General features: G+C 53.2%; 2 protein-coding genes across 10 annotated transcripts in view; one reads left to right on the top strand and one right to left on the bottom strand.

Annotated features, from left to right (window-relative positions):
• The window catches only part of LOC144149927 (uncharacterized), a 28,471-nt gene extending 23,802 nt beyond the window's left edge, over nucleotides 1-4,669 (top strand). For 3 of the 6 annotated variants that reach the window (XM_077681675.1, XM_077681673.1, XM_077681670.1), the window contains one exon: nucleotides 4,369-4,669. In XM_077681675.1, coding sequence (XP_077537801.1) covers nucleotides 4,369-4,500 — 132 coding nt within the window. In that variant the 3' untranslated portion in view covers nucleotides 4,501-4,669. The remainder of the gene's footprint in view (nucleotides 1-4,368) is intronic. The other 3 variants (XM_077681674.1, XM_077681671.1, XM_077681669.1) reach the window with 1 other exon arrangement.
• On the bottom strand, nucleotides 4,573-12,348 carry Ps (RNA-binding protein Nova-1-like protein passilla). Of its 4 annotated transcripts, none has more exons than XM_077681666.1 (5): nucleotides 11,947-12,157; nucleotides 9,631-9,819; nucleotides 9,250-9,393; nucleotides 7,422-7,576; nucleotides 4,573-7,271 (listed from the first exon to the last, which is right to left on the bottom strand). In XM_077681666.1, the coding sequence occupies exons 2-5, from the start codon at nucleotides 9,656-9,658 to the stop codon at nucleotides 6,051-6,053; spliced, it is 1,548 nt and encodes a 515-aa protein (XP_077537792.1). In that variant the 5' UTR covers nucleotides 9,659-9,819; nucleotides 11,947-12,157; the 3' UTR covers nucleotides 4,573-6,050. The 4 variants fall into 4 exon arrangements, with proteins under 4 accessions (XP_077537792.1, XP_077537793.1, XP_077537790.1 ...); XM_077681667.1 differs by lacking the exon at nucleotides 11,947-12,157 and adding an exon at nucleotides 11,481-11,600; XM_077681664.1 differs by lacking the exons at nucleotides 9,631-9,819; nucleotides 11,947-12,157 and adding an exon at nucleotides 12,181-12,348.
• Between the last annotated feature and the right edge of the window lie 5,537 nt (nucleotides 12,349-17,885).

Here is a 17,885-nt window from a genome sequence, read left to right as displayed (position 1 = left end):
TGCTAGTGGTGTATGCTGGTGTTCATGCTAAAAGTTGTACGCTTTGCTCCTTGTTCTGATGTCGTGTTTTAGAATATTCGTGTTTATTTATGTATCGCACCCCCTAAACAATGCCGTAGGGCTAATGTGGGTATTTTCTTAAACTAAATAAATAAATCATGCCGCGACGTCTGCAGCGCAGCCAGATGCCTGTGGCAATCATGCGTGGACCTCAGCAGCGCCCCTATCGGCACTGACGGAGAGAGTGTGGAAGCAGGCAGCAAGCCTTCTGGAGGAGAGTGGGTGCTGCCATAGAGACGAAAGATGATTTCACGATGGCAATTTCCCATTTCGCTGAATGGAAATTGAATGAATCCTGAAACACATGAAATTGCCACTCAAACCGAAACGAAATTTTTTCGGTTTCGCTCTTGAACGAAGTAGTAAATATCGTTACGTTTTCGTTCCGGCCAAAGATTCTGTTTTTTTCGTTTTTCGTTTCTGGTTTTCGTTTCGTTCCGGCACCCTGCTGCAAACAATAGACATCAGGTTGCAGTGAGAAGCCTTCTCTAAAGCCATACGGGAAGTAAGACAGGAAATTTTTGTCATCGAAAAGCTTAATGAAGGCTTATGCCCACGCTACATGAGCATTTCGAAGGCCTTTGAGTCGAATGTCACTTGACTCAAATGGCACCTTTGAGCTGCTACACGACGTTCTTCAAAGGCCTGTGGTTGAAATGCCATTTCAGTCAAAGGAGCACACCACCAACGACCTTCGAGGTTCTCAAAGGCCTTTGAAACGCGAACGGTAATGCTCTTGGGTGCAGTTCCTGCATGCCGTAATTACAAAGCAATTACCAACAAGTAGAACTTGGTGTTAAAAGTACACAACTTTCATATTTTTTCTTTTGTTTCTGTTTTGTATCACTTGCTCTACGTTACAAGGTAAATTGGTACTTTCAACACTGGCGGTGCGACAAAAGAAAAAAAAACTGGCTGTTATTGCATGTTTTGTGCACGCTTGTAGATTGTTATCAATTTGAACGCTAATAAATGTTATTTTTCACATTTTTACTCTAAAATTAAATTTTTGTCAAAAAACGAAACAAGGCAGCAGTGGCAACACCAAAACATGGCGGGCAAACGCGGAAACTTTCAACTGCCCTTGAGAATTGTCGTGCTAGATCGGCGCAACTCCTTCCAGTTGGAATGGCATTTGCAATTTCGAAGGCCATTCGACTGAAATGTCCTTTCAAACGCTCGTCTAGCACAGGCATCAGAGGCATTACACTGGACGAAAGTGATCTGCAAAAAATAGTAGCGAGAAATTGGGCTGACATGGTGGCATAATAGTGGAGAAAGATAGCGTATTTTCGCGCATATTACTTGCACCATAAATGCAAAAATTTTATTGGCAAAGTAGGGGTGCAGATAATATGCAGAGTTTCTCCTTAGTGCAGCTTCACAGCAAAGTGCATTGTGCTGTGTAGCGCCTACGCAGTAACATTGACTAAAGCCTGTGCTACACGGCAAGTCTCCATTCACAATTGGACTCTCCACCACAACTGCTCCCTGTGTATTTAGTGGGGCACTCGATAGACCATAGGTTGAGCGGCCTTCCTTTGAAACGGCCGTGTAGCACAGGTATAAGCCTTCCATGGCAGCGATTGCACAAAACATACAAGGACGAGTGCACTCTAACAGCTGAATTTTATTAGTGAATTGGGACTTTTGCCTTGCTGTCTATGTGTTCTGCTTGCTAAATATACGCTTTTTCTGTCTACATAGTATGCGATGTGTTGCTTGAGCAGTAGCTTTGGTGCAGCCTTTCCTGTATCAAATGTGCAGGCAATACACGAGGTGTTTTTTTTCTATTGTGCCGGGCTGAAAGTGGGGTTTAAAAATGTAAGAAGCAGCGCGAAGGACAGGACGTAGAGTAGAAGACGAACATGCTCCACTCTGCGTGCTGTCCTTTGCGCTGTTTCTTGCATTTTTAAACATGCACCAAGCAGCCCACTTGCTCCCCGTTCTAAGATGAAAGTGGGGGTGTGGAGTATATGCAGGGGTGCGTTATACGCGTGAAAATACGGTACTTAACGACCTTGGTCTGGACTTGGTGGAGCACTCAAGTTAAGGAAGCGAACCTAGGCTAAAACTACTCTGCGTAGGCTAGTTGGTAATCCATGAAGTGCGCCGTGCAAGAGTGCTGTTATCTTATTCTTAGTCATAGTCTCCGTCTGCGCTGTTTGCATCCACCAAAGCATCGTTGAAAGAAAAAAAAAATTCGCTAGTGCCAGCTGGAAAAGGAGGGCAGTAAAAGGTATCAGGACGTTCTCAGCCACCGTGCGAGTACCATTTAGCTGATGTGTGCTTGTTCCATTTGCCAGTGGTGTGGGACGCCTTGCAATGTAGAATTTGCTCGGCAAAGTCACACCTGCAAACTGCCACAAAATGTAAATGAACCCTGGGAAGTGACGGATGATCATAACATGGATTGTGCCGAAGCAGAAAGCCAGGCCGATGCACTTACTCCCCGCACAATGCGCGCAGTTGTCTGTGGGCACGATGCACTTTCCTTCAACGTGCACGTACATGCGGTGAAATCCTTCATTTGCACACAATGGCCCACTGGGAGCAGCAGCAAGGCTCGCTGGTCTGGCGACCGGAGTGCTGCGCAGAGCTGCTGCCAGGTCTGCCACTGGCAGGCCTTGAAGGGCCCGTGGAGGCAGGAAAAAGTGGTTCATTCCGGAGCGCTGTCTTGTCCCAAAACAGCGATGCCAATTCAGAGGGGAACTTCGAACAGCCAGTCTGAATGGGGAGGCAAATTCGCCACTCACCGGCCACTTTCTCGCACAGTCACGGGGACTTTTGCGAGACGGGCGAAGACTTTCTCTGGTGCCTCCAGTTCAGTCGTATCAAACGAATTCCGACGTGCGGGTTACTCGTGGACAAGTGCTCCAAGCACTTCCCGTATTGCGCACATTTTTTTTTTTCTTTTGAAGGTGAGCACTTGCTTGGTGGCAGGGAGCGCTGTCGAGGAACTTATCGGTGGCTGTTTCTTGAAAATGAAATGAGGCGCTAGTCTGTCTTGATGTCTTGTCAAGAACGAACACACAAGACTGTCAGGGTTGCTCAATGTTGGGATGTACGCCCAAGGCTGGCCAGAGCAATGATTGGCTAGCGATGGAAATTCAGGCTCAAATCACAATTGCCAACGAAAATGACAGCGTGTTGTGAACGTGAAGGTCTTGTAAGTTTGCCTAATGTTTGAAGTGAAGGCATATGAGGCGTCTTTTTTTTTTCGAAGGGAGCAAAATCCACCTAACGCAAATTTGAGAAACTACCGGAAGTTTGTTACCGGACGTAAATGTAGTGCTGTCAAAGCTATTATACAATATATGTTACGTGCCAGCTAGGGGAAGCTTCAGGCCACAACTAAAAATTATGCGGTAAATTCGGGCTATATTGGTGTGGTATGTTTGGATTTGGCTCTCGTATTGCATTGAAACACTCAAGTTGACACGGCATTTTTATGAAAACTCTAATTTGGCTTGCAAGAACAGTGCGATTGAGCTTTGGCGGAAAAGGCATTAAACACATTCAAAGAGCTCCTCTTGGCACCATTAGCAGCTCTTTTCAAATCTTCCGTGGGATAATTTTTGGGGGCACACCTGAAGGCACTCACGAAGCAAGCAAGCTCTTCATTGCCTTGCCATGGATTTCCAAAATGCTTCACAAGAGGGCTCTTCTTAATGAAGTGGTTTGTACCCCCAGTGGAGGAGGGGGCAGATTTGCCAGGGCTTGCTGCGCCTATTAAGTTCTAAAACAGTAAATATGGGAGTAAAAAATTAATATAACCAGAACTACTGCGTAGGGACGAAAGAGATGAGATGAATTCATTGTTTCACACCTGTGTTTCATTTCGTCGTTCACATTTGGGGACAAATCTTTCACTGATCTCATAATTTCAGTCTGAATTCATGATAGCCAGCTCAGAAAAGCAAAAAAAAAAAAAAAAAAAAAACCTGATAACACCCACAAAAGTCTGAACAGTCAAGTCAAAAGCAAACCAAATGGATTTGGCTCATTTTGATCCGTGAAACGGCAGGAATTGGCTCATTTTCGATACTAACTACGATGTGCATACACATTTGCAGGGCGTTATTTCAGATTTTCTTGCCACCCCTTTTTCTAGGAGACAGTTGCCGAGTTCTTGTCACTGCAGTTCTACCCGACTTGGTTTCTGTTTCTGGATGTGGCTCATTTCGAAAAAAAGAAACGCCTCTATGAACAAGATTACTTCAGCTGCACCTTTGGCGAAATACGATGCACTACTGCCCAGTCCTCTAGCACGCAATGACATGAACTGCTTGAACAAAACCTGCGCAGGCATGCCACCCGCCTGGGGCAGCAGAGCTGAGCCGGTACCAGGCACACCTGCAGCAGCAGCGTCTGAAAGAGGGCGGCCTCCCGAACCAGCTGGCCAGTCTGGCCGAAGGCTGCCCAGGATTCTGGCCCTAGGACCACGAGCCACCCACCCGAAAGGAAGGAGAGAGAGCACACATTTTCGGCAGCTTTGCTGCAGGCTGGATGTTTTCCCTTTTTTTTCTCTTTATTCTCCATTTTATTAAGTGTTTCTAGCAGTGATACAACAGTTATACAACAATAAAAAAAATAATGGTTTGCAGCAGTTTGTTGTGTAACTTTCCCTGACCCCGCTTTGTAGACATAGAAAAAAAAAAGGGTGTGGTTGGTGGTGGGGAGGGCCTTCTTGACCGGCCAGAGCTGTGGCACCCTGGTGCGTGTGCCCTTCCCCCGTGGGTGATGAGGCGAGCAGCAGCAGCCCAGGCAGCCTTTTCGTGCGGCTCGAGACTAGAGGCTCAGGGGAACCACCGAGAGAATCACAGTCCCTGCCCTAAGTACTGCCCTCTGTATATATGTACCAGTGTTCGGCCCCGGCAGAGCGGGGAGGTGCCCCAGTGGGGGGCCACAATTAGAATATTCCTAGCAAGAGTGTGCGAAGAAAAAAAACGTGGGGGGACGACACACAGGAAAACAACAATGTGTCCGAGGAGGAGGAGAGATGCTGGCAAATGTTCATGCAACCCTTTGTTATGTGTTAGGAACAAGTAAACAAAAACATGGCAAAAATTGGAAAAAACGTGTCTAACAGAAGAAGCACTTGCACCTATTGACGGCAGCCGCAGTAAATATTCTTTTCTTCTCTCTCGTCAACGCAGCGGCGGCACAGTGTACAGAGTCCATCATCATCGTGGTAAGGTTCAACAAGGTCTCTCGCATCAGAATGCACCCGCACAGAGCGGAGGAGAAGCAATGGTTGCGCGCACAACACTGCAAGCCCAGGGGGAACGGCGCTTCTCTCTTCTAAAAGTTTGCTCGAAAACGTAAAAGAGTGGGGGTGGTGGGGTGGAGGAGGAAGATGGTGGTGGCGCCCCCTCGGGCGCGCGAGAAGAAAAACAAAAAAGAACAAAGCGTCGCCGTGCCAGCGGAGGGGTGGCCCCTCCTGGCGTGGAAACAACACGGCCCTTTCTCCTCAGCAGGTCGACAGCATGCATGCACACACACACACACACGCACGCTTCCGCGCACACAGGGGGGAGGAGCAGGGCTTTCAAAATAAATAATGCTATGAGACATGAGCGCACGCGGGATGCAACTCCGGCGGAGAGAGTCCGGCCACAGCGCCCCTCCCTCCCCCGGCCAGCAGTCGGGGCCCGTGTCGTCGCGCGGTAGCAGCAGGCGGGGCGTTGCATAGGCGCTACTGCTTGTACTGGGAGCGGGGGCGGGGAGAGAACCTTTCCCAAGGCACACTACGACGAGGAGAGAGAGGAGGAGGAGACCCAGCGAAGGAGCGCGTGCGCGACACCCGAGTCCGACGTGGAAATGGCCCACACTTCTGCACCTGTACACACCCAGACATGCGTGTAGTATATATATATACAGTATGTATATCCGTATGTTATATTATTACGCTATGCTAACATCACATTGCAACATCCTCAAAATGGAGCGGGGAGGGGAGGCCCGAGGGGAGAGGGAGAAACACACACCTAGCGCAGCACCCCGAGTGCATTCTGCTGTGACCTCTTGGCCTCCTCCTCGGCGATCTGCTGCTCGATCAGATACTGGGCCGTGGAGACGGCGTTGGGCGTGCCCGTGATGCTGACGATGCGGTTGCGGGTGCCCGGCGCGAAGGTGCCCTTCTTGGAGATCTGGATGGCGGCGCCGCTGAAGCGCTGGATCTCCACCAGCGACTTGCCCCCCGGCCCCAGGATGGCCCCCACAATGTTCTCCCCCACCTCCAGGTCCCGCTTGACCGCGTCCGAGCACTTGTCGCCGGCCGAGGGCGGCGGGGACTTGCACATGGCGCCGCCGCCGGCCGAGGGCACCAGGGCCGTGCCCAGCCCGAAGGAGTTGTTGTTGACCGGCATGCCGCCGCCGCCGTTGTTGGCCGCCCCGGGCGAGCCCAGCGCGGGCGAGTTCCGCCGGAAGGGGTCGAACACCATGTCGCTGTGGTAGCGCTCGGAGCGGGGCGAGCCGAAGCCGCCGCTGCCCACGGGGCCGAAGATGCCCGAGCTGCCGGCCACCACGGGCGGGGTGGCGTCCATGGGCGAGGGCGGGTACATCTGCTGCTGCTGCTGGGGCGGCGGGCCCTGGCCCATGAGGGCCCCGTTGGCGCCGGCCAGCAGGGCGCCCAGGCTCGAGCCCAGCACGCCGTACGTGGCCAGCGTGCCCATGGCTGTGGCGATGTCGGCCGTCGCCTGCTCCGTGTAGCCGTTGCTGCGCAGCACCGCCTTGACGTTCTCCAGCAGCTGGGCCACGTTGGCGCCGGGGAAGGGCGCCGCCACGGCCAGCGAGCCGCCGCCGCCCGCGCCGCCGAAGTTGGCCGTCGGGCTGAGGCTGTTGAGGCTGCCGCTCGAGCTGTAGCTGGCGGACGAGTTGTTCACCGTCGAGTGGACGCTCGAGGGGTTGGCGTAGGGCGAGCCGGTGGGGTTGAAGTTGGCCACGGGGCCCGTCACCTCGGCGTAGGAGACGTGCAGGCAGCTGCCGCTCTGCGGGTCCTCGACGATCTTGGCCAGGATCATGTGGCAGGCCTTCTTGTTGTTGTCCATCTCCCCGATGACCGTGATGCAGCGCTCGGCCAGCGCGTGGTCCTTGGACTTCTGCGAGATCTGCACGTAGGCGCCGCTCTCCTCCTTGATCTGCTTGATGTAGCTGCCGCCCTTGCCGATGATCATGCCCGCCGTGCTGTTGGGCACCAGGATCTTCACCTGCGCAGGAAGGGGCAAGGGGAGGGGGGCTGAGCACTACGCCAGGGACCCAATGGAAGCAAGGCCACGGCACTGGCAGCGGTAGGCAGAACGGTGCTCAGACGTCTGAGAACTCAGACTCTGGACGAAGGAGGAGGAGGAGGAGCCCACCTGCTTCTCCCGCTCGGCCGGCTGCTTGTGGTCGAAGTCGATGGCGATCTTGGCCGTGGGGTCCGGCTTCTCCTTGATCTTCTCCATGATGAACTCGTGGATGCGCAGGACGCCCTCCACGCTGCCCGTGATGAGGCACACGCGCTCGGTCGTCCCTGCACGGGGGAAACACCGGCTCAGGGGGGCTGTGCGCGCACACACACGCACACCACAGAATCGCTCGCTCGCTGATGGCGGTCGACGTTTAACAAGGGCAAAGAGCACCCCACGGGACAAGCGAGTGACGTAACCGTACATACAAAAGCCTGCGAGTAAAAGCAAAAGTGAAACGAAACAAAAGACAACGGAGCTGGCTGGTGACCAGGGTGATGATGCAAGGTATGACAAGAGCTGCAGTAATTTTATCTCCACTAAAAACACGCTGCACACAAAACACTGGTTCGTCGGCTAAAAAGTATGATCGGTGCAGTGGAATGTGCCGGCTGTAGAGTTCCAGGAAACGTTTGTGTCACGTGTCAAGTGCCTTGCATGCAAGTGGTATGTGGACTACAGCTAGGCCCTTCCCACACCTGCTACACACGGGTCTTGAAGATCCAGTGAGCAGGTGAGAGTGCGTTGCATCTGTGTGGCCTATCCGTAGCCCAGCGAAGGCCACTTCCATGCGTGACGTGCGAGTCGGTTTTAATACGTGCAGTTTGTCGACTCCTGTGCGATTGCCACGTGCTACGAAGCCATTTTCTCGTGTGTGTCTCGAGGTCGGTGTAAGGTACTGCTGTTATGCCAACTGTACTCCAGACCGCAGCAGCCATTTCATCGGCAGCTTCATGGCCGCAGCATCAAAGCCTCTCTCGATATGGCCCTGCTTGTGGGAGATCATGTACGTACCCATACGTGTGCACAGGCAAAGTCCATTTGAATGCTGCTCGACGTTTGTCCCACAATGCATGTTCTACAGATCCCCGCAAAATGCATCAATGATGGGGTCCTCGTGTGCAAGTGTGTATGCATGCAAACACATAATGGCCTATGATCACAAATGAAGGCAATACAACTATAACGGTATGAACCACAACAACGCCAGTTCATTGCAAGAGCGACACAGCGTAAAGGTAAGGTAAAAGAAAAAATGCCACTACTCAAAGCCACAGTGACAGTCTCTGCAAAGGGTGGGGCCAGTGAATAAGGTTTCACCCAGCAATGCTTCCCCAATGTGACCTTGTCTCACTCGCCGGTTCTATCAGTCTCAGTGTGCAGCTAGATACAATGGCACTTTTGTCTTTTCCCGTTACTGTTTCAAAGCTGTATAGCTTTCCTTTGTAGCCGTATGGCTGCATTCAGGTGGATGTCAAACTTTCCTTCGCACTGCGGGACACGACTTGCTGCTTTCAATGCTGGGGTTTAATACACCAAAGCTACCACCTAGGCTGTAAAATACCCCCGTGGTGCATAGATCCACGATTTGTTTTACCTAGAATTGCTTGGCCTTCAAGAAATCAACGGGAGCACCTTTAAACCCCATCCCAGACCCTAACACTGGCTGTTGTGTCGGGAGTAACCCACCCGCCCAGGAATTGGCAAACCTCAGCCGACCTCCACCCCACCGCTGGATCAGATTGTGGGGTTCAACGCCCCAAAGCTACACCTGCAGGGCTACTAGGCATGCCGCAGCGTAGGGCTTTGGATCAATTGTGACCCCGTGGGCACCTTCAACGTGGGCCGAAATCTCGACACACGGGAGCGTTTCCGCCTCCATCAGGAGAGCAGCCACCATGGCCGGAATCAAACCCGGCAGCTCTGCAGATGGTCCACCGAGTGTCCATCTTCTCACCTGGGTAGAAGTCGTTGGACTTGGACATCTTCACCCGGGCTCCCGCTTCCTTCTGGAGCAGTGCAATGGTCTCGCCACCTTTGCCAATGATGGCCCCCGCCGCCACCGCGGGCACCAGAATTTTGAAGTGGAACGTCCCATTGCCTGGAGGGAGGGAAAGGCAAAGGCTGCTTGCAAGAACGCACGCACACACGGGCGCACGTGAGATGGGCAGGACTACCGGTGCATGTGTATGAGTCGTGGCGGCGTTCTCGGCGAGCCCCGGGGTGTGTGGGGGGAGGGGGGAGGCCACGAGAGAGAGAGACCAGATGAGGAATGATGCGGTGATGTGGGCTACGATGCAGCAGAGAGAAAGAGAGAGAGGAGGAACGAAGGCCGTACCTGACGCTCGTCGTGGTAATTGCTCCATTTGCAAAGCTTTTGGGAGCGCGGGGTAGGAGGAAGGCGCCGGGCTCTCAGTTTCCTCTCAACGCACGCTTCGTGCCCCTCTCCTTCGTTTTCACGCTCTCTAACTGCGTTTCTTTCGCCTGAGCATAGCGGCTACTGGCGCCCGTCAAAAGGGCTGCGAGGCTGCAAACGAGAGAGACATCGTTGGGGGGCAGGAGACAACCCGCCCCTCGAGAAGAAACACTCCCTCCCCCGAAACATCATCATCACCACCTGGCGGTACCAACCATCCTGTCTCACCCCATCAGCCAGAAGTCCACAACATCCCTTCATGCACCCCGACCGACCTGCGCTTGGATTATACAGAATGCATAGTCCCGTGCCATACAAAACCAGATGCGGCAGAGATCACTGTGGAAAATGTTCACAGCATTACGCCTTCAACTGCACAGCCCACAGCCTGGCAACCTCTCTGCCCTTATCCTGTCCCCCAGCACTCGTGGTCTGTGAAACTACATTCACCACATCATGCGCCGATGAGTCCTTGTCCGGCCTAGCACTTGCTGCATACAGGTGTCGTGCACCTTCCCTGATGGGCTTCTCGTGCCCTCATGAATGGCTTAATGCTGGACTGGGAATAATGAGCATCCAAGTTTCTGCACGCACAGATTGTGTTAAGCCAGCAGCTAGTACTGCAAACCTTCAACTCGGCCACTAAGTGAACGATTGCACAGCCGACAGCAGCGGCTAACTGCATGCCAGGGACAGGACTGAAGCTACCAGGACAACACAAACACAACCGAAATCAAAGCACTCGATCCGGAAATGAAAGCTGCCGCGTAAGCAGCACAGAAAAAAAAAGACGAGAAAACTGCCACGCGCATAAAATTCCGCTCGGAGCTGCACCGGAGGTGTGTGCCGCGACGTGGAAACGAGGAAGCAACCACGCCAGCGGGGGCAAAACTGGACCAGAACCAAGGTCGTGCACAAATCGCGACGGGCGTTCCGCCGGGCAATCGGCCCACCGGCCCTATCTCGGCCGCCCCGTTAGTCGCTCGGGCACGCGACTAACCCGTTCACGCCGACCCCGGGCCCAGCTCGGTGCTCAGGCCGACCCACAGCAGGCCTCGCCCCACGAGGCGAAAATGCTCACGCCTTCCGCGGCGGCAGGGCAGGGCGGCCCGAAAAGGGTTGGCGGCGGGGCCCCGACGATAAATGCGATTACCGCGGCCGTACCGAGACGCAGCACAGCCGGGTCAACCACAAGGACACGCCGGCCAGCGCAGACGGCCGAGTCGAGATCGGACTCGCTGCATTCCGCCAGTCGAGCGCACTGCCCAGGCAAGGGCGTAAGGGGGGCAGCTCCAGCCACCGGCAAAGAGTCCTCAACCGCTAGCGGTACGACGCGGACGCTGCCTCACGGTGTCGCCTTTCTGTCCTCCCTCAATCGGCGCCTCGCTTCCTGGCCAGAACCGCGCTAGGGGGGCTCGTCAAGTAGATCGCACGTCGGGCGACCAAATATGCACGATAGGCCTAGGCATGTCGCAGTGTCGCCGTGCCGGCGCAGGCCATATGCACGGCCCCCGTCGACTGCGAGCGGCGAGTTCGCGAAGCAAATGCCTCCGCAGATTCGCCGCATTCCTCCGTCGTCGGCCGCGAGCCCGATCGGCCGCCCAACTACCGGAAAGCGAAAAGGGGGAAAACAGACCGAAAACATGCAGAGTCAGGGGGAAAACGGAAAATCTCCGGCCAAACACGGGCCCCTGCGTAGCGGAAGGTTCCCCCCGGGGCTTCGTTTGGGAGAAAATAAGTGAACCGTGGCTGGAAAGCCGGCGGGGACTTGCCTTCGGGGCTGAGAACAGCGTGAGCAGCTCGACGCGAAAATGGTCGACCTTGCTCGAGGCCCGGCGCAACACCTCGCTGCTGCAGCAGGTTCGGGAAGAAAAGTCCGCTGTCCCACATGCCGGCCCCGCTAGCTCATCGAGGAAGAAGAAAAAGCGGCGACCACAACGCCGGGCTGCTCGGCCGGACGACGACGACGACGAAATCGCCGGGGATATAGGTGTGCGACGAAGGGGAGAAAAAAAACAACAAATAAAAAGGGCCACACTCGCCGGGTGCTTCCCGGCCGCTCTGGAGGAAAAGAACTGCGGCCGAGCAAGCGAGATCGCACGTCTGTCAGCAGCGAACGAGCGGCGCTTGCGAGACTGCTCCTGGACGGCAATATCGCGACGCAGACAGCATGCACCGGCTGATGGGGCCCAGATAATTCGCCATCTCAGCGGCGATAAAAAAAAATGCCCCCGGCACCTGACTCAGTGGGCCGGGCTGTGCCGGCACCGGAGCGGCTCCCCGACGTCGTTTCGTGGCTGTCAAGTACGCGTTCGTGGCCCCCCCGCCCCAGTCGAGCGGAGGCTGGCGAAAAGCGAGCCCTGCCTGCCTGGGTCCGGCCGCTGTGTCATATGGTGCGACCCACGTCACACCCAGTTGTGCTGGCCAAGCAGCCGCCGCGAGACGCCCCCCGGGACGCAAATGGTACGCTACCTCCGCCATGGTGGGACCTTTTCGTCGCCCCAATTTCGAGCTCGGAATCCAGGGGCCTCTTCCTAGAATCTCCAATATCGGGATCAGGACATCCATTCACACCTCCTAAACCCGTCGCCATCTTCAGTGCAGAAACGTCCGGGCTCTGACGTCACTACCTACGTCAACGCGAGGCTCCCGGAAGACGCTGCGGACCATCCGCCTTCCTGTTTCCTCGCCGGCTCGCCGCGCCATCCCTCGCCCGAACCGGGAGCTAAGGCGGCCGCCAAGGAAGAGAACGTGTAGAGCGGCTCAGCCAGCTCAGCCAGCAGCACAGCTGTAACGCAGGCCAGATACTCGGACGAGTGTCACTGAACAGTGCGCCCTAGACGTTCGGTCGGATTTTCGTTCATTTTGCCGCACCCCTGCAGGTGGCCCGCCGCTTTTGAACCGAACTTTTCTCGTCATTCCGGCATTAAACGGCTCGTCCGGCGGTAACGCTGCGGCGCCGTAATCCAAATACTTATGCAAACGCACAACTGCTCGAAACTGCACTGCCGTTACCTTGTTCTGTATCGGTTCGAACGATCGATCATTGTTCTGTATCGGTTCTAATGATCGATCGCCTTTTACCCATCGATCAGCTGATATTCCCGCAATGAGCGAGTGTGTGTGTGGATGCCCGCGCAATACCTGCATGTGCGGACCGTTACATTCGCTACCAGCACGTGAAATGCTACAATTCAATTCTCTAGACGCGAGCGCGCGGCCCGCACGGCAGTGCACGGGTAAAGCGCCCCACGTGATAGGCTTTCCTGCACACCACGCTTACCGTGCAGGGGAGCGACATTCGCAGAACACGCGGGAGACTTGAATTTACTCGCCTTCTCTTAACCGCAGCTGGTTGACGTCAGCCGGCTCTTGATAGTGCTTGTCTGGGTACCTTCGGGGTGCGTTTAGTGCAGCAAATAGCCGTACATTTAATTCGCGCCTCTAAACGCTTCACCGACGTTGCAGCTGATCGTCCACTGGTTGCCAAGCCTCGTCACTAGGGCGCGTGGCGTTGCTGGCGTTGCGTCGGACCAAAAATAAGACGAGGCACTGGTGGGTCTGACAGATCGCGTGTTGCGTGACGCGCAATCTTTCCTAGGGCACATTCTAAGCGCCACCAAAAATTTGGGAAAATTTTTTGCAATTTAAAATAAACGGTTCCGTCTGTAATACGCGATAATCTATCGCACATAGCGCAAATGTGCCTGTGCGGGAACGCTGCACAAAAAAATAAAGGAGAAAGGTGCGCCAGCCTTGTGCATTGTGGGATGTGTGTTGCGGCGACCTACTGCTCTTGAGTGCATTTTTTACGCTCTCGTCGATGTCGAGATGCTTCGTTGGCGAGGCGGGCCTGAAGGGGACCAAGCCGAAAGCCGTCGAATGAACTGAGTTGCGACACGTCTGCCGAGGAAGCGACGCAACCGAGCGCTAGGAATGATGCGGTAAGCGGCAACTTAGGCTTAAAGGTTTCGCCTGCGCGAACCGGGCTGTTGTGCATGCGCCAAAAGTGGAGTATCCGCTTCTCCTTAGCAGCTACAGGCAAACGTTAGAGCGCCTTTCGAAATTGTTTTTTTTTTCTTTTTTGCTCTTGCAGTGCGTGCAGCCTTCGAACCCGAGTAGTTCTGCTCTAGTTGGCGCTATTTTATGCGCGGCGTTCGGCGCGAGCGTTTCCACCTGTGACCACAGCTGCTGGCAGCGTAGCCATGCAGGAGCAGCTCGTCCCTTTGTGTCTTGCGCGTTTTATGTGTGGCCGTTTTCTCGGTCGAACAAGGATGGAGCATGCTGGCCATCACGGCGCGCCTGCTATTGCAGTATGTTAGCCGGCCTAGCGAACGATTCTTCGGCGGGGTTCGTTTGCATACGCGCGCTTGTGTATGCACCCAGCGTCTCCAACTGATCGGGAATTTTTATGGGCTGCAGAGTTAGCTGATGGAGTAGCGTCTTCGAAACAAATGGCCCAAGCCGCTTGCATTGCAGTTGTCCCGGCCCCTAAATAAGCCCTTTTGCGAAAGTCCATTACAAAATAGTTGTTTTGTGCAACTTCGTTTAAGCGCTACAGTTCATGACGACAATAAATTGCTGGCGCCAGCGTCCTTCGATTACAGCTCGTTGCTTGCAAAGTGTGGGCATTTATTGAAGTCCCTCAAAACTGCTACCATTTCGGGGGGCCAGATTAAATGGTGTAAATCCATTGCAAGCTTGAAAACGTTTCGGAAATACAACTCATCACCTGCCATGTCTAATGACTGCCTTCTGTTTACACGTCTCTGGGAGGTACGGTTCCTTCGCTGCGCTGGAGTGGAATGAGCGGCGCACTTTTGCAATTGTCAGTTTCACGCATTACAGTAGGGCTGTGCATTGCCTTCAGTGCACTTGCCTGGAGCTCTGCAACGAGCAGCTCAGAGATTGTTGATGCCATTAGCCTGTGGCGTGGGAAGCTCTACACTGTGAGCCACGTTGGTGAGGTTGCAGCTGAGCTGGCCAATCGGGCGACGCGAGAAAAAGCCAGTGATTGGTGTAGGCCCGCCGACGGTCTTCATTTGCTTCAAGAGCGGAAAGGCTCGCCTTCAACTGCACATGGCCAGTGTCTCTTCTTGCCTTGCAGCGTAGGCAAGGAATTCGCGTGGTACCGGCAAATTGTACGAGCTCATTCCACTCTCTTCCCATAAACTGCGCACATAGGTTTCATTGGGACCAGAAAGTGTTTTTTGGCACCCCTCAAAAACCTATTGGCTGCGTCTAATCTCACCGCAACCGGGAGAATTATTTCCGCAAAATTCTCACGGCAGTTTTCATAAAAGTTGGCTGGCCTAAAATTTGCCGAACAATATTACCTCCCAACTTAATCTAACAAAACCTAACCTAACGTATCCTAACCTAACGTATCATAACCTACCTAAATCCAGCCCAACTGCAACAATCCTAACCTAACCCAGCCCAACGACACAGAATACAATCTATATTAAACCTAATCCCACCTATTCTAATAGTTTTTTAAACTGGGAAACAGCGCTTTAACCGAGGACAGTGAAGAAGAAGACACAGACAGTAGTGCTGACTATCAACTGAGCAACATTTTATTGCTTGCGGAAATATAAAACAAGAATGCAATGACGTCACATGCGTGAAAAAGAAAAAGAAACAGGCGCATCTGCTATGCCGAGATAACTCGAAATGACATGTTCAAGTACACAAGTTCTTTCTGATACAGAGCTACGGAAGGGGTGCTCGCACATTCTTCGCCACGCTGGGCGATCTGCCACGCCTCGTAGATTTCGTGTGCGCGTGTGTCGCGGAACCTCTTGAGTATCTTAGTTTCTTCCAAACGCGGGGAGCACTTGCAGGCCTTGCAGTGCGTTGCCAAGTTGCTTCCTGTGGCGGTTTTTGTAGTTTGTTTGTGTTTTTCTTTTTCTTTTTCACGCATGTGACGTCATTGCATTCTTCCTTTAATATATTTCGGCAAGCAATAAAATATTGCTCAGTTGATAGTCAGCGCTACTGTCTGTGTCTTCTTCTTCGCTGTCCTCGGTTAAAGCACTGTTTCCCAGTTTAAATATGAACCAACTAGCCCAAACCCAAACTCTAGTTATTCTAGTAGTCTTGTACGTCGATCTCCTGAAATAATGACCAGAATAAGAAAGCATTTGCAAAATCACCATGCGCGAACACTTCAAATTTTTTGAAAGAAGAAAAAAATAACCTCCTCCATGCCGGACTCGAACCTGAACCTTCTTGTTTAAACGCAAGTGCTATAACACAGTCCCACAGGAGCAGCTGTGGGAACGAGTTCTTGGGAAATATTTGTCCCATAAAATCTCCGGGGGGCGTGCTTAGCCAATCGGAGGCGACTGCCGCGAGAAATTCCTGACAGTAATTCTCACGGTTGCCATGATAATGGACACGCTGGCTTAGCACTGCGCAAGTTCCCTGTGTTGCGGAGCACTCCTTGCGGTGAACCTCGGCAGAGCATTCGATGGGGCCTCCTTCACGCTTGTCTTAGCCCAACAGTCCACCACGGAGCACGAACATGCAGTTGGGTGCGCTTTTTCTTGGTGGCTGCAGAGCATTGCTCCGTGCGAGTGCTGGCAGGAAGGACGTTCCAGAAGTTTGGCGGCTGTGCTAACGCAGTCTGCGTTGGCTTCCCTCTTGTCTGTGTGGGCGCTGCCAAACCGTTCTCCCCTTACCTTCGCCTCGCCACCCCTAGACTGGCACTGGGTCCCTCCCTCTGCTCTTCAGTACCCCCAGAGTGAGTGACGTTGGTATGCCCCTGCACAAGTATACCGAGTGACACTTGATGCTAATGGAATTCGGTGCCAAAATGATTTCTGAGAACCCATGCAACCCCAAACGAGAAGCCTCCCTGACGGAGATGTGTGATAAAAGAAATAGCAATTCTTATGGGCAATGCAATGCATGTTTGAAGTGAAAACTGTCCTCAAATGTAGGCTTCCTAAGGAATAATGTTTTCACACGTGCAACATGGTGCCAATGAGTGTTAAAGAACAAAATGACCTGGCTTTGGGCCCAAGCTGACCCCTGCAAAATTCTAATGGGAACATATACCATTCCTTCCAGGAAGCAGGAAAGCCTTGTGACATCAACAGTGCATCAGAATCTCTGCTACAAGTGCATCCGACCTGCGCTGAAAGTGCGTCAGGTTGGTCGTCGAACCTCCACAGACCCCAACCACAAATGAGCGAACCCACGCGACCATTTTTCGCATATAAAGTAAGCACACAGTGTGGGTTCGAGCCAGTTGGAATTCCGTCGCAAGGCTTTCAGCTGAATATTTACACGCAGGGCCTAACAGAGACATGCGCTTGTCTCTGTCTCATATTCCTTGTGTGTAAATATTTGGCAAATGCATCTGCAAACAATCTAAATGTATACTGATTGGCGGTATACGCTTTGTGGTTTATGGTGCTCCTTCTTCATGGTCGATGCGTGTATTTTGTAATCCAGAGCCGTGCCTTTCTCGCAATCTCGAGTTGAGGGTTTCGACACAAGGGAAGCCCGCGTCTCCAGAGATCTTGCCGGAGCTTTTTGGTTGACCAACCAGTCTCTCGGGAAATGTACTAGTTTTTTGAAAGGACGCCATCGGTCCCACTAAGAAAGGTTTTGCTTTTAAAAAATTGCCCTTCTTTTATCCTGCATGAAATTCCAATTGTGGTATTTCTGCCGCTTCAATAGACGGGCTGGCCACACATTCACCCTTTTCCGCAGCAGGTCTCTGTGCATAACGGGCACACCTCTGCAACTTTCCAATCGCAGCATTGCTCCGTGAGGCTGGACGTGCTTTGTTTGTGGGCTCCAACATTCTCCCTTCTTGTTGTAATGGGGTGGCAGAACAAAGATGTCGCGAACCATGGTGGATGGTGACGGGATGATTTGAATAGGCAGCTGCCATCGTAAGGCACGGCTACAAGCCACCGTGCAGATTTGCAAGCATGGAGGTGTGTGCCCCATTTAAACTATCTTCCTCGTGCAGCAGTATGATAGCCCTTGCCGTGCCACACATTTATTTGAACTGCCCTGTCATGTTTCGAGCGGCCCCTTGCAAAGCTGGGAGGAAAGTAGTTGTTCTGCACCCCTCTCCACCTCCAGTGGGCAGCTTCTCTGGCTTGTGGTGACCAATTGGCACTCCGCTCGGAGATGGTCGAGGCGCATTCCAATTC

The sequence above is a fragment of the Haemaphysalis longicornis genome, unplaced genomic scaffold (genome assembly GCF_048455015.1).
Source record: "Haemaphysalis longicornis isolate Haplotype H1 unplaced genomic scaffold, Haemaphysalis longicornis Haplotype H1 scaffold_8, whole genome shotgun sequence".
NCBI classification, from domain to species: Eukaryota; Metazoa; Arthropoda; class Arachnida; order Ixodida; family Ixodidae; genus Haemaphysalis; species Haemaphysalis longicornis.
The sequence above is the reverse complement of the archived record's forward strand: the minus strand, read 5'-3'. Positions and strand labels throughout refer to the sequence as shown.

What these genes read in the sequence shown, in the direction of transcription:
- Ps (XM_077681664.1), bottom strand. Translation starts at nt 12,301, where the DNA reads ATGGCGACGGGTTTAGGAGGTGTGAATGGATGTCCTGATCCCGATATT. An exon ending in AAGGTCCCACCATGGCGGAG is followed by an intron (nt 9,394 to 12,180) that starts GTAGCGTACCAT and finishes CCCTCCCTCCAG; the next exon opens with GCAATGGGACGTTCCACTTC. An exon ending in GTCCAACGACTTCTACCCAG is followed by an intron (nt 7,577 to 9,249) that starts GTGAGAAGATGG and finishes TCCCCCGTGCAG; the next exon opens with GGACGACCGAGCGCGTGTGC.